This window comes from Perca flavescens, chromosome 6 (genome assembly GCF_004354835.1).
Source record: "Perca flavescens isolate YP-PL-M2 chromosome 6, PFLA_1.0, whole genome shotgun sequence".
NCBI classification, from domain to species: domain Eukaryota; kingdom Metazoa; phylum Chordata; class Actinopteri; order Perciformes; family Percidae; genus Perca; species Perca flavescens.
In genome coordinates, this window is record NC_041336.1 from 1,691,815 (window position 1) to 1,706,814 (window position 15,000).

Here is a 15,000-nt window from a genome sequence, read left to right on the forward strand (position 1 = left end):
GTGTACCTCAGCAGGTGTGTGCATGTGTACCTGAGCAGGTGTGTGCATGTGTACCTGAGCAGGTGTGTGCATGTGTACCTGAGCAGGTGTGTGTGCATGTGTACCTGAGCAGGTGTGTGTGCATGTGTACCTGAGCAGGTGTGTGTGCATGTGTACCTGAGCAGGTGTGTGTGCATGTATACCTGAGCAGGTGTGTGCATGTGTACCTGAGCAGGTGTGTGTGCATGTATACCTGAGCAGGTGTGTGCATGTGTACCTGAGTAGGTGTGTGTGCATGTGTACCTGAGCAGGTGTGTGTGCATGTGTACCTGAGCAGGTGTGTGTGCATGTATACCTGAGCTGGTGTGTGCATGTGTACCTGAGCAGGTGTGTGTCCTCTGTGTGTACCTGAGCAGGTGTGTGTCCTCTGTGTGTACCTGAACAGGTGTGTGTCCTCAGCGTGCATGTGTACCTGAGCAGGTGTGTGCATGTGTACCTGAGTAGGTGTGTCTGCATGTGTACCTGAGCAGGTGTGTGTGCATGTGTACCTGAGCAGGTGTGTGTGCATGTGTACCTGAGCAGGTGTGTGTGCATGTATACCTGAGCTGGTGTGTGCATGTGTACCTGAGCAGGTGTGTGTCCTCTGTGTGTACCTGAGCAGGTGTGTGTCCTCTGTGTGTACCTGAACAGGTGTGTGTCCTCAGCGTGCATGTGTACCTGAGCTGGTGTGTGCATGTGTACCTGAGCTGGTGTGTGCATGTGTACCTGAGCAGGTGTGTGTCCTCTGTGTGTACCTGAACAGGTGTGTGTCCTCAGCGTGCATGTGTACCTGAGCAGGTGTATGCATGTGTACCTGAGCAGGTGTGTGCATGTGTACCTGAGCAGGTGTGTGCATGTGTACCTGAGCAGGTGCGTGTGCATGTGTACCTGAGCAGGTGTGTGTGCATGTGTACCTGAGCAGGTGTGTGTGCATGTGTACCTGAGCAGGTGTGTGTGCATGTGTACCTGAGCAGGTGTGTGTGCATGTGTACCTGATCAGGTGTGTGTGCATGTGTACCTGAGCAGGTGTGTGTGCATGTGTACCTGAGCAGGTGTGTGTGCATGTGTACCTGAGCTGGTGTGTGTCCTCTGTGTGTACCTGAGCAGGTGTGTGTCCTCTGTGTGTACCTGAGCAGGTGTGCGTGCATGTGTACCTGAGCTGGTGTGTGTCCTCTGTGTGTACCTGAGCAGGTGTGTGTCCTCTGTGTGTACCTGAGCAGGTGTGTGCATGTGTACCTGAGCAGGTGTGTGTCCTCTGTGTGTACCTGAGCTGGTGTGTGTCCTCTGTGTGTACCTGAGCAGGTATGTGCATGTGTACCTGAGCAGGTGTGTGTCCTCTGTGTGTACCTGAGCTGGTGTGTGTCCTCTGTGTGTACCTGAGCAGGTGTGTGTCCTCTGTGTGTACCTGAGCAGGTGTGTGTCCTCTGTGTGTACCTGAGCAGGTGTGCGTGCATGTGTACCTGAGCTGGTGTGTGTCCTCTGTGTGTACCTGAGCAGGTGTGTGTCCTCTGTGTGTACCTGAGCTGGTGTGTGTCCTCTGTGTGTACCTGAGCAGGTGTGTGCATGTGTACCTGAGCAGGTGTGTGTGCATGTGTACCTGAGCTGGTGTGTGTCCTCTGTGTGTACCTGAGCAGGTGTGTGGGTACCTGGGTCTGGTTTTTGAACGACTTGTGTCTTTTTGTACATTTGCAACATGATTGGATGTTGGGAGAAGAACGCTGCGTGCTGATTGGCTCACTGACGCTGATTAGATAAAAATCGTGCAAACACCTGGTAGAGTTCGGGAGGTATTACCAGCTTCAATAAAAAATGAAATAATTGTCTCTCTCTCCCTCCCTCCCCCCTCCCTCCCCCCTCCCTCCCCCAGCAGGCTGCCCCTGGTGCCCTGTGTGTCCCGGTATTGAACATGCGTCAGTGTGAGCTGTCCTTGCGTCCTGACAGTGTGTGTGTGCTGAGAGAGCTGTCTCTGGCTCCGGACCTGCTGCTGTTCAGGGACCAGCTGGACCTGGGGGCTCTGCAGCGCGCCGGACGCCTCGCGCTAACGCTGGTCGACCACAACGTGCTGCCCAGGTAACCACGGCAACCTACATCCTGCCCAGGTAACCACGGCAACATAGACCAGGTGGACGCCACATCGGTTGTTGTGGCGCGTTGGCACGCCGATTCCTCCCTCTCAGCAGAGTGATTTACACACCAAGATCCATGTTCAATATTTAGTGTTTGTTTGTGTGTCTCTGTGTGTCTCTGTGTGTGTGTGTGTGTGTGTATCTATCTGTTTGTGTGTCTGTCTGTGTGTGTGTGTGTGTGTGTGTGTGTGTGTGTGTGTGTGTGTGTGTGTCTGTCTGTGTGTGTGTGTGTGTGTCTCTGTGTGTGTGTCTCTGTTTATTTGTGTGTGTGTGTGTGTGTGTCTCTGTCTGTGTGTCTGTCTGTGTGTCTCTGTCTGTGTCTGTGTGTCTGTGTCTGTGTGTGTCTGTGTGTGTGTGTCTCTGTGTGTGTGTCTCTGTTTATTTGTGTGTGTGTGTGTCTCTGTCTGTGTGTCTCTGTGTGTGTGTGTGTGTGTGTGTGTGTGTGTGTGTGTGTGTGTGTGTGTGTGTGTGTGTGTGTGTGTGTGTGCCCTCCTCAAGAAGCTGAAGTAGCCTAGCTACAGCAGGAGAGACGAGAGAGACCCAAAAGTATTTATATATATATATATTTAAAACCTGCTGAACCATGTTTAAGTTTAAGTGACCTTTTATCAATGTGTTGGTCAGTGCTAGCCAGTCGTAGCCCACTGCTGGTGGGGAAACACGCCAGCATCTGATAAACAGAACCCCGCGGAGCCCTCTGCTGCCCCCTGTGGTGTGGGCGGTGTATTGCATTTCAGGCATCGCCCGTGACGCTTGCGTCTACTTGCGTCCGCTGTTTAAACTATGAAAGGGAGCGCGTCGCTCGCGTTGCTTGTTCGCGTTGATCGCGTTGACTCTGTAACGGCCCTTAAAGTGGGAGCATGTAGATACAGGAAGCTTTAGTTGAGAAAGGAGTTAAAAACAAATGGCGCTGGGCATGAATAGAGGACAAGAGGAGAAGGGTGGAGACAGGAAGCTGTTATTAGCACTTGGTGGCTCAAACTGAGGGAGCCGGGTGCTTCTGCAGCGCATGTTGAAGGAAGACACCGGACGACCGTAGCGGTAAGCCAGGGCTGGCTAGTCATTAGATGCTAGTCATTAGATGCTAGTCGTTAGATGTTAGTCGTTAGATGCTAGTCGTTATATGTTAGTCGTTAGATGCTAGTCGTTAGATGTTAGTCGTTAGATGTTAGTCGTTAGATGCTAGTCGTTAGATGCTAGTCGTTAGATGTTAGTCGTTAGATGTTAGTCGTTAGATGTTAGTCGTTAGATGTTAGTCGTTAGATGTTAGTCGTTAGATGTTAGTCGTTAGATGCTAGTCGTTAGATGCTAGTCATTAGATGTTAGTCGTTAGATGCTAGTCGTTAGATGCTAGTCGTTAGATGTTAGTCATTAGATGCTAGTCATTAGATGCTAGTCATTAGATGTTAGTCGTTAGATGCTAGTCGTTAGATGCTAGTCGTTAGATGCTAGTCGTTAGATGTTAGTCGTTAGATGTTAGTCGTTAGATGCTAGTCGTTAGATGTTAGTCGTTAGATGTTAGTCGTTAGATGCTAGTCGTTAGATGCTAGTCCTTAGATGTTAGTCGTTAGATGCTAGTCTTAGATGTTAGTCGTTAGATGTTAGTCGTTAGATGCTAGTCTTAGATGTTAGTCGTTAGATGCTAGTCTTAGATGTTAGTCGTTAGATGCTAGTCTTAGATGTTAGTCGTTAGATGTTAGTCGTTAGATGCTAGTCGTTAGATGCTAGTCGTTAGATGCTAGTCGTTAGATGCTAGTCGTTAAATGCTAGTCGTTAGATGCTAGTCTTAGATGTTAGTCGTTAGATGCTAGTCGTTAGATGCTAGTCGTTAGATGCTAGTCGTTAGATGCTAGTCGTTAGATGTTAGTCGTTAGATGCTAGTCGTTAGATGCTAGTCGTTAGATGTTAGTCGTTAGATGCTAGTCGTTAGATGTTAGTCGTTAGATGCTAGTCGTTAGATGCTAGTCGTTAGATGTTAGTCGTTAGATGTTAGTCGTTAGATGTTAGTCATTAGATGTTAGTCATTAGATGTTAGTCTTAGATGTTAGTCGTTAGATGTTAGTCGTTAGATGCTAGTCTTAGATGTTAGTCGTTAGATGCTAGTCGTTAGATGCTAGTCGTTAGATGCTAGTCGTTAGATGTTAGTCGTTAGATGCTAGTCGTTAGATGTTAGTCGTTAGATGCTAGTCGTTAGATGTTAGTCGTTAGATGTTAGTCGTTAGATGTTAGTCGTTAGATGTTAGTCATTAGATGTTAGTCATTAGATGTTAGTCTTAGATGTTAGTCGTTAGATGTTAGTCGTTAGATGTTAGTCGTTAGATGTTAGTCGTTAGATGCTAGTCGTTAGATGCTAGTCGTTAGATGCTAGTCAGTAGATGCTAGTCGTTAGATGCTAGTCATTAGATGTTAGTCATTAGATGCTAGTCATTAGATGCTAGTCGTTAGATGCTAGTCGTTAGATGTTAGTCGTTAGATGCTAGTCTTAGATGCTAGTCGTTAGATGCTAGTCGTTAGATGCTAGTCGTTAGATGCTAGTCAGTAGATGCTAGTCGTTAGATGTTAGTCGTTAGATGCTAGTCATTAGATGCTAGTCACAAAGCTCTGTCATACGAGTACGTTATTCAGGGTTCCCATATCTTCTTAATCTCACTCATCAAATCAAAATCACATTCTTTTCTAGGACGAAGATGCTTAGGCGGAGTAAAAGTATACATTTTATCTAGGAAATGTAGTGGAGTAAAAGTGAAATTTGATATAAATTTAAAAAGCAAAGTACAGATATGTGAAATTTCTACTTAAGTACAGTAACGAAGTATTTGTACTCCGTTACATTACAACACTAGATATAAACAATACGTGTGTGCACGTTCATAGCAGAACATGATGTGTAAAAGCTATGTGAAGCCCAAACTGCCCTGACCAAGCTGTCTGTCTGGAGTCAGCATGGCAGGTATTAAACATCGGCCTTGTCCCAGAGTCTAGACGTCTAGCTATATGAAAAGATAAACAATGCCACGTTTTTAAAAAATTTAACTAAAGCAGCTAATATCAACATGGACAAAATCATGAATGTTCTCTTTTTTGATGATGACTTGGCCAAGCTAGTAAAGTTTAGTTTTCAAAATGATTCATTTCACTATTATAATATTATTGCAATATGTAAATCCACACTGACTTTCTTAATTTAACATATTATTGGAAGAAGTAAAAATTGATCCAAAACTTTCTAGTTGTTAAAAGTTATGACTTTTATTATTGTGCGATGTCAGAAGGACTTTAACTGTTTTGTCAAATTAACTTTAATGAGTGCATATTGAAATATTACACTGTTGGTTGGCACAAAATTCATCTCGAAATGCATCAGATTGATGCTTTAAATATGGAATATTTAACATGTTCTTCCGGGGGAGCCTCCCCCCGGACCCCCCTAGCCCTCGTGTTGTCTTCCCCTTTTTTGTCAATTAAACTAATTTATATGAAATTATATCTCATTTGTTTCTTTAACAAAGGCATACATTATGAATTATTATGACTAATAGTTAAGATCAGAGAATGTTGACTGGATCACAGACTGCTATATGTCAAAGTTTAGTCTGGGTACTGTTTTGAAGCCATTTAAACATTTTAAACATCCAAAACTAAATGGAAGTAATCATTAATTTTACCTGCAAAGGATGTTGAATGGGTTCCATACCATACAACGTGCATCCATGTTATTTTTGGGCCATTTGGCTGAAAGAAACCCATATTTCACATGTAAACAACTTTAAAAATGGGTCAAAATTGACCCAAGGCCAACACAAGGGCTAGAGGGGTAATATCCTGCTCACCTTTTTCACCCCTGACCCGTTTTCATGCATGATCTGTCTGTGTGTGTGTCTGTGTGTGTCTGTCTGTGAGTGTCTGTCTGTCTGTGTGTGTGTGTGTGTGTGTGTCTGTCTGTCTGTGAGTGTGTGTCTGTCTGTGTGTGTGTGTGTGTCTGTCTGTGTGTGTGTGTGTGTGTGTGTGTGTGTGTGTGTGTGTGTGTGTGTGTCTGTCTGTGTGTGTCTGTCTATGGTGTGTGTGTCTGTGTGTGTCTGTCTGTGAGTGTCTGTTTGTGTCTATGGTGTGTGTGTGTGTGAGTGTGTGTCTATTGTGTGTGTGTGTCTGTGAGTGTGTGTCTATGGTGTGTGTGTGTGTGTCTGTGTCTGTCTGTGAGTGTGTGTCTAAGGTGTGTGTGTGTGTGTGTGTGTGTGTGTGTGTGTGTGTGTGTGTGTGTGTGTGTGTGTGTGTGTGTGCGCGCAACGCCAACACTCACAACATTATTGACCGGTGTTTCATTTTATTGTTTAAATATTCATGTATCTGCCCGGCTCTAGTAGTGTTTATATATCGGCCTGGCTCTAGTAGTGTTTATGTATCGGCCCGGCTCTAGTAGTGTTTATGTATCGGCCCGGCTCTAGTAGTGTTTATATATCGGCCCGGCTCTAGTAGTGTTTATGTATCGGCCTGGCTCTAGTAGTGTTTATATATCGGCCTGGCTCTAGTAGTGTTTATATATCGGCCTGGCTCTAGTAGTGTTTATATATCGGCCCGGCTCTAGTAGTGTTTATGTATCGGCCCGGCTCTAGTAGTGTTTATGTATCGGCCCGGCTCTAGTAGTGTTTATATATCGGCCTGGCTCTAGTAGTGTTTATATATCGGCCCGGCTCTAGTAGTGTTTATGTATCGGCCCGGCTCTAGTAGTGTTTATGTATCGGCCCGGCTCTAGTAGTGTTTATATATCGGCCCGGCTCTAGTAGTGTTTATATATCGGCCCGGCTCTAGTAGTGTTTCTAGTAGTGTTTATGTATCGGCCTGGCTCTAGTAGTGTTTATATATCGGCCCGGCTCTAGTAGTGTTTATGTATCGGCCCGGCTCTAGTAGTGTTTATGTATCGGCCCGGCTCTAGTAGTGTTTATATATCGGCCGGGCTCTAGTAGTGTTTATGTATCGGCCTGGCTCTAGTAGTGTTTATATATCGGCCTGGCTCTAGTAGTGTTTATATATCGGCCTGGCTCTAGTAGTGTTTATGTATCGGCCCGGCTCTAGTAGTGTTTATATATCGGCCTGGCTCTAGTAGTGTTTATGTATCGGCCCGGCTCTAGTAGTGTTTATGTATCGGCCTGGCTCTAGTAGTGTTTATGTATCGGCCCGGCTCTAGTAGTGTTTATATATCGGCCCGGCTCTAGTAGTGTTTATGTATCGGCCCGGCTCTAGTAGTGTTTATGTATCGGCCCGGCTCTAGTAGTGTTTATATATCGGCCGGGCTCTAGTAGTGTTTATGTATCGGCCTGGCTCTAGTAGTGTTTATGTATCGGCCCGGCTCTAGTAGTGTTTATGTATCGGCCCGGCTCTAGTAGTGTTTATATATCGGCACGGCTCTAGTAGTGTTTATATATCGGCCTGGCTCTAGTAGTGTTTATGTATCGGCCTGGCTCTAGTAGTGTTTATATATCGGCCCGGCTCTAGTAGTGTTTATGTATCGGCCCGGCTCTAGTAGTGTTTATGTATCGGCCTGGCTCTAGTAGTGTTTATATATCGGCATGGCTCTAGTAGTGTTTATATATCGGCCTGGCTCTAGTAGTGTTTATGTATCGGCCTGGCTCTAGTAGTGTTTATATATCGGCCTGGCTCTAGTAGTGTTTATGTATCGGCCTGGCTCTAGTAGTGTTTATGTATCGGCCTGGCTCTAGTAGTGTTTATGTATCGGCCTGGCTCTAGTAGTGTTTATATATCGGCCTGGCTCTAGTAGTGTTTATGTATCGGCCCGGCTCTAGTAGTGTTTATGTATCGGCCTGGCTCTAGTAGTGTTTATGTATTGGCCTGGCTCTAGTAGTGTTTATATATTGGCCTGGCTCTAGTAGGGTTCGTACGCGTTGGTCTGATCACCATGTGGTTGTTGTGCTGCAGTTCGGACCGCGAGCTGGAGGCTGCCGTGGTGGAGGTCATCGACCATCACCGGCTGGAGAGAGAGCCCGCCCCTTCCTGTCTGGTTACCGTGGAGACGGTGGGTTCCTGCGCCACGCTGGTAACGGAACGAATCCTCCAGAAAGCTCCCGAGGTCCTGGACCTGCAGTCTGCTCAGCTGCTCTACGGTACACACCGGATAGATACACACACACACACACACACACACACACACACACACACACACACACACACACACACACACACACACACAGACACACCCTTTGCTTTTTTTGATAACTCAATGAGCTTCATGAGGTAGTCACCTGAAATGGTTTTACCTTCACAGGTGTGCTTTGTCAGGGTTCATTAGTGGAAGTTTTCCCTTATTAATAAAAAAGCAAAGGGTGGCTACTTTGAAGAATCTAAAATATAAGACATGTTTTCAGTTATTTCACACTTTTTTGTTAAGTACATAATTCCATATGTGTTCATTCATAGTTTTGATGCCTTCAGTGAGAATCTACAATGTAAATAGTCATGAAAATAAAAAGGAAACACACTGAATGAGAAGGTGTGTCCAAACTTTTGGCCTGTACTGTACATGGTGGTCATAAAGGGTTGGACATGGTCAGAAACAAGGCTCAGGTAGGCTGTGGCATTTAAACAATGCCCAATTGGTACTAAGGGGCCTGAAGTGTGCCAAGAAAACATCGCCCACACCCTTACATCAGCCTGCCCAGTGGTAACAAGGCATGATGGATCCATGTTCTCATTCTGACTCTACCATCTGAATGTCTCAACAGACATCGAGACTCATCAGACCAGGCAACATTTTTACAGTCTTCAACTGTCTGATTTTGGTGAGCTCGTGCAGATTGTAGCCTCATGTTCCTATTGTTAGAGGAGATGAGTGGTCCCCGGTGGGGTCTTCTGCTGGTGTAGCCTCATGTTCCTATTGTTAGAGGAGATGAGAGGTACCCGGTGGGGTCTTCTGCTGGTGTAGCCTCATGTTCCTATTGTTAGAGGAGATGAGTGGTACCCGGTGGGGTCTTCTGCTGGTGTAGCCTCATGTTCCTATTGTTAGTGGAGATGAGTGGTACCCGGTGGGGTCTTCTGCTGGTGTAGCCTCATGTTCCTATTGTTAGTGGAGATGAGTGGTACCTGGTGGGGTCTTCTGCTGGTGTAGCCTCATGTTCCTATTGTTAGTGGAGATGAGTGGTACCTGGTGGGGTCTTCTGCTGGTGTAGCCTCATGTTCCTATTGTTAGAGGAGATGAGTGGTACCTGGTGGGGTCTTCTGCTGGTGTAGCCTCATGTTCCTATTGTTAGTGGAGATGAGTGGTCCCCGGTGGGGTCTTCTGCTGGTGTAGCCTCATGTTCCTATTGTTAGAGGAGATGAGTGGTACCTGGTGGGGTCTTCTGCTGGTGTAGCCTCATGTTCCTATTGTTAGTGGAGATGAGTGGTACCCGGTGGGGTCTTCTGCTGGTGTAGCCTCATGTTCCTATTGTTAGTGGAGATGAGTGGTACCCGGTGGGGTCTTCTGCTGGTGTAGCCTCATGTTCCTATTGTTAGAGGAGATGAGTGGTACCCGGTGGGGTCTTCTGCTGGTGTAGCCTCATGTTCCTATTGTTAGAGGAGATGAGTGGTACCCGGTGTGGTCTTCTGCTGGTGTAGCCCATCCGCCTCAAGGTTGTTCGTGTTGTGGCTTCACAAATGCTTTGCTGCATACCTTGGTAGTAACGAGTGGTTATTTGAGTCAAAGTTGATCTTCTATCAGCTGGAATCAGTCGGCCCGTTCTCCTCTGACCTCTAGCATCAACAAGGCATTTTCACCCCCCAGGACTGCAGCATACTGGATGTTTTTCCTTTCTCAGACCATTCTTTGTAAACCCTAGAAATGGTTGTGGGTGAGAATCCCAGTAACTGAACAGACCAACAACCATGCCACGCTCAAATGTGCTTAGATCACCTTTCATTCCCATTCTGACATTCAGTTTGGAGTTCAGGAGATAGTCTAGACCTGGACCACCCCCCTAAATGCATTGAAGCAGCTGCCACGTGATTGGTTGATTAGATAATCGCATTAACGAGAAATCTTACAGGTGTTCCTAATAATCTTTAAGGTGAGTCTATATATATATATATATATATATATATATATATATATATATATATATATATATATATATATATATATATATATATATATATATATATATATCTCAGGTAAACACTGTAAACACACTAGGGCTGCCACCTCTTAGTCGATTAGTCGACTAATCGGTAGTTTTGGTCTTAGTCAACTAAGATTTCTTTAGTCCATTAGTAATTTTTTATGCTTATTCATGCTTAATTACTCATTTCCAAGAAACTTCTGAGCACATTTATGGTAAACACAAGATTTAAAGTGGTGCTTTTGCAGGATTAATTGTGGAGAAACTCAGTTTTACAGATGGTTAATTAACTACATTTATATTGTGCTTTTCTAGTCTTAACCACCTCTCAAAGCTCACAGCTCTGTCAATTAAATCAACTAATCGATTAGTCGACTAAATCCTATAAGTGTTAGTGGACTAAGAAGTTCTTTAGTCCAGGACGGACCTAAAACACACATCACACACACAGTATATCTATAGCTTACAACATAATTATCAAAAGCTGATGTTGGATTAATAACATTGTGTGTTTGTGTGTGTGTCTCTGCCTGTCTGTCTGTCTGCCTACCTGTCTGTCTGCCTACCTGTCTGTCTGCTGAGCAGCAGCTGTAGTGCTGGACTGTGTGAACATGGCTCCCTCTGCTGGTAAGGTGACCCCTAAAGACGAGCAGCTGGCAGCAGCGCTGGAGTCTCGTTTCCCGGCTCTGCCTCAGAGAGGAGAGCTCTTCCAGAAGCTGCAGGAAGCCAAGTTTGATGTTTCAGGTTAGACACACACACACACACAGTATATATACACAATATATATATCTATATGTATCAGGTAAACACCGTAAACACACACACACACACAGACACACACACAGTATATATATATATATATATCTATATATATCAGGTAAACACACACACACACACACACACAGTATTAGGGCTGGGCGATATGGTTGAAAACTGTATCACGATATAAGTTTTTCATATCGGTCGATATCGATAATTATTGATATTTTTTATGACCTATTTAAAATAAGGACCAGGAGAAAAATATATTAAATTTAAACATTTTTATTTTAAACTTAACCCTGCTCTGATTATAATCCCCTCAGTTATAAAAGCAGAAATGTCAACACAACCATGGAAAACACTCAAATAATTAAAATGTAAACAGGTCTAAAATCACAATGAACACTTAACAATTATCTCTTAACATTAAGGTGCAAAATTAAAGTTGTAAGTAAGAAATGCTTAATAAAGTGTCATAAAATAGTGCAAAGTGTTAGCTCAATATAAGAAACCTGAGAAGGAACTATTTTCTGCAGGTTTAGTGCTAGGTTGGTAACCTGGCTTCTGGACGGTGCTCAGCACGTCTGCCTCCGTTATTTCTTTGTAGTGTTTAGTAAGGCGCTGATGCAGAGTACCTCTCCATGGTGGTCTGCTGCTTGTAGTGTTTAGTAAGGCGCTGATGCAGAGTACCTCTCCATGGTGGTCTGCTGCTTGTAGCGTTTAGTAAGGCGCTGATGCAGAGTACCTCTCCATGGTGGTCTGCTGCTTGTAGCGTTTAGTAAGGCGCTGATGCAGAGTACCTCTCCATGGTGGTCTGCTGCTTGTAGTGTTTAGTAAGGCGCTGATGCAGAGTACCTCTCCATGGTGGTCTGCTGCTTGTAGTGTTTAGTAAGGCGCTGATGCAGAGTACCTCTCCATGGTGGTCTGCTGCTTGTAGCGTTTAGTAAGGCGCTGATGCAGAGTACCTCTCCATGGTGGTCTGCTGCTTGTAGTGTTTAGTAAGGTGCTGATGCAGAGTACCTCTCCATGGTGGTCTGCTGCTTGTAGTGTTTAGTAAGGCGCTGATGCAGAGTACCTCTCCATGGTGGTCTGCTGCTTGTAGCGTTTAGTAAGGCGCTGATGCAGAGTACCTCTCCATGGTGGTCTGCTGCTTGTAGCGTTTAGTAAGGCGCTGATGCAGAGTACCTCTCCATGGTGGTCTGCTGCTTGTAGCGTTTAGTAAGGCGCTGATGCAGAGTACCTCTCCATGGTGGTCTGCTGCTTGTGCGGTGTAGCAGCTGCAGATGTTGTTGGACGTTGATGGCGAATACGGCTGTGCTCGAAAGTGTGAGCGCGGCTAAAGTGGTAAAACTAGTTTGTGGTCGTACCAGTGATGGTGGGGACGACGGTCTGATTTATTACTGGTCTGACTACGGTCAGACTTATAAAATCCCCAAAACTGCCATACTGACTTTTCCTGTTTTATCAACGATTTCCTCGCTCGCTGCGGCACTCACTTTCCACTCCACGCCGGTTCTGTTATTGAAGAACACGAGACAGCGATGTGGCGCAACCAAACTTGATACTGTTACATGATTGGCTGTTAGAGTGTCACTCCCCACGTTGCTAGGTTACCAGAGAGCGAGTGCCTTTGTTCATGCAACCAAACTTGATTCACAACCTCTGGTTTCTTCTGATGAAGAAAAACAAGTTATCGAACGTTTTATCGACCGCATTTTCTATTGATATTGATTATGTGTCTATCGCGATAAATATCGTTATCGTTTTATCGCCCAGCCCTACACAGTATATATATCTATATATATCAGGTAAACACACACACACACACACACACACACACACACACACACAGTATATATATCTATATATATCAGGTAAACACACACACACACACACACACACACACACACACACAGTATATATATCTATATATATCACACACACACACACACACACACACACACACACACACACACACACACACACAGTATATATATCTATATATATCAGGTAAACACACACACACACACACACACACACACACACACACACACACACACAGTATATATATCTATATATATCAGGTAAACACACACACACACACACACACACACACACAGTATATATATATCTATATTTATCAGGTAAACACACACACAGACACACACAGTATATATATATCTATATATATCAGGTAAACACACACACACACACAGTATATATATCAAGTAAACACACACACAGACACACAGTATATATATATCTATATATATCAGGTAAACACACACACACACACATATATATATATATATATATATATATATATATATATATATATATATATATATATATATATATATATATGGTCGCATACCATATATATATATATATATATATATATATATATATATATATATATATATATATATATATATATATATATATATCTGGTAAACACAGACACACACACACACAGTATATATATATCATATATATCAGGTAAACACACACACACACACAGTATATATATCTATATATATCAGGTAAACACACACACACACTCACAGTATATATATCTATATATATCGGGTAAACACACACACACACACACACACAGTATATATATATCAGGTAAACACACACACACACACACACAGTATATATCTATATATATCAGGTAAACACACACACACAGTATATATATATCTATATATATCAGGTAAACACACACACACAGTATATATATATATCTATATATATCGGGTAAACACAAACACAGTATATATATATCTATATATATCATATAACAGGACAAATTAATACAAAGACACATAACTACTTGTATAGGTAGTCTATTTAAGTTCAAACATATTTGACAACGTATTACCTACACAAAAACAGTGTAGTACTGAGTAGTACTGCAGTATTTGTGTCCTCGGGTCTGAGTAGTACTGCAGTATTTTTGTCCTCGGGTCTGAGTAGTACTGCAGCATTTGTGTCCTCGGGTCTGAGTAGTACTGCAGTATTTGTGTCCTCGGGTCTGAGTAGTACTGCAGTATTTGTGTCCTCAGGTCTGAGTAGTACTGCAGTATTTGTGTCCTCAGGTCTGAGTAGTACTGCAGTATTTGTGTCCTCAGGTCTGAGTAGTACTGCAGTATTTGTGTCCTCAGGTCTGAGTAGTACTGCAGTATTTGTGTCCTCAGGTCTGACCACGGAGCAGATGTTGATGAAGGACATGAAAGCTGTTTCAGGAAGTCTGAACGTGGCCATCTCTGTTCTCTACGTCCCACTGGAGGTCAGTTATAACACTGTTAATAACACGCTGTTATAACACACACTGGAGGTCAGTTATAACACAGTTTATAACACTGTTATAACACACACTGGAGGTCAGTTATAACAGTTATAACACTGTTAATAACACACGCTGTTATAACACACACTGGAGGTCAGTTATAACACAGTTTATAACACTGTTATAACACACACTGGAGGTCACTTATAACACAGTTATAACACTGTTAATAACACACGCTGTTATAAAACACACTGGAGGTCAGTTATAACACGCTGTTATAACACACACTGGAGGTCAGTTATAACACGCTTTTATAACACACACTGGAGGTCAGTTATAACACAGTTAATAACATGCTGTTATAACACAAACTGGAGGTCAGTTATAACACAGTTAATAACATGCTGTTATAACACAAACTGGAGGTCAGTTATAACAGTTTATAACACTGTTATAACACGTTATAAAACACACTAAACCCTAATCCTGCGGCACATTCACACACAGAGACGCACACATCTACACGAGTTACGTTATTTCAACTGTAACGAGTGTAGCGTGAAATAACTAGAACATGTGTGTGTGTGTGTGTGTGTCTGTGTGTGTGTCTCTCTGTGTGTGTGTGTGTGTGTGTGTGTGTGTGTCTCTGTGTGTGTGTGTGTCTCTTTGTGTGTGTGTGTGTGTGTGTCTC

At 43.7% G+C, this 15,000-nt stretch overlaps 1 protein-coding gene across 2 annotated transcripts in view; it reads left to right on the forward strand.

The window, feature by feature from the left end:
- The window catches only part of prune (prune exopolyphosphatase), a 19,802-nt gene that overhangs the window by 2,390 nt on the left and 2,412 nt on the right, over positions 1-15,000 (forward strand). The window contains exons 3-6 of one of the 2 annotated variants that reach the window (XM_028581488.1): positions 1,886-2,088; positions 8,076-8,260; positions 10,835-10,993; positions 14,215-14,306. In XM_028581488.1, the coding sequence (XP_028437289.1) occupies positions 1,886-2,088; positions 8,076-8,260; positions 10,835-10,993; positions 14,215-14,306 (639 nt within the window). The remainder of the gene's footprint in view (positions 1-1,885; positions 2,089-8,075; positions 8,261-10,834; positions 10,994-14,214; positions 14,307-15,000) is intronic. The other variant, XM_028581489.1, reaches the window with a different exon arrangement.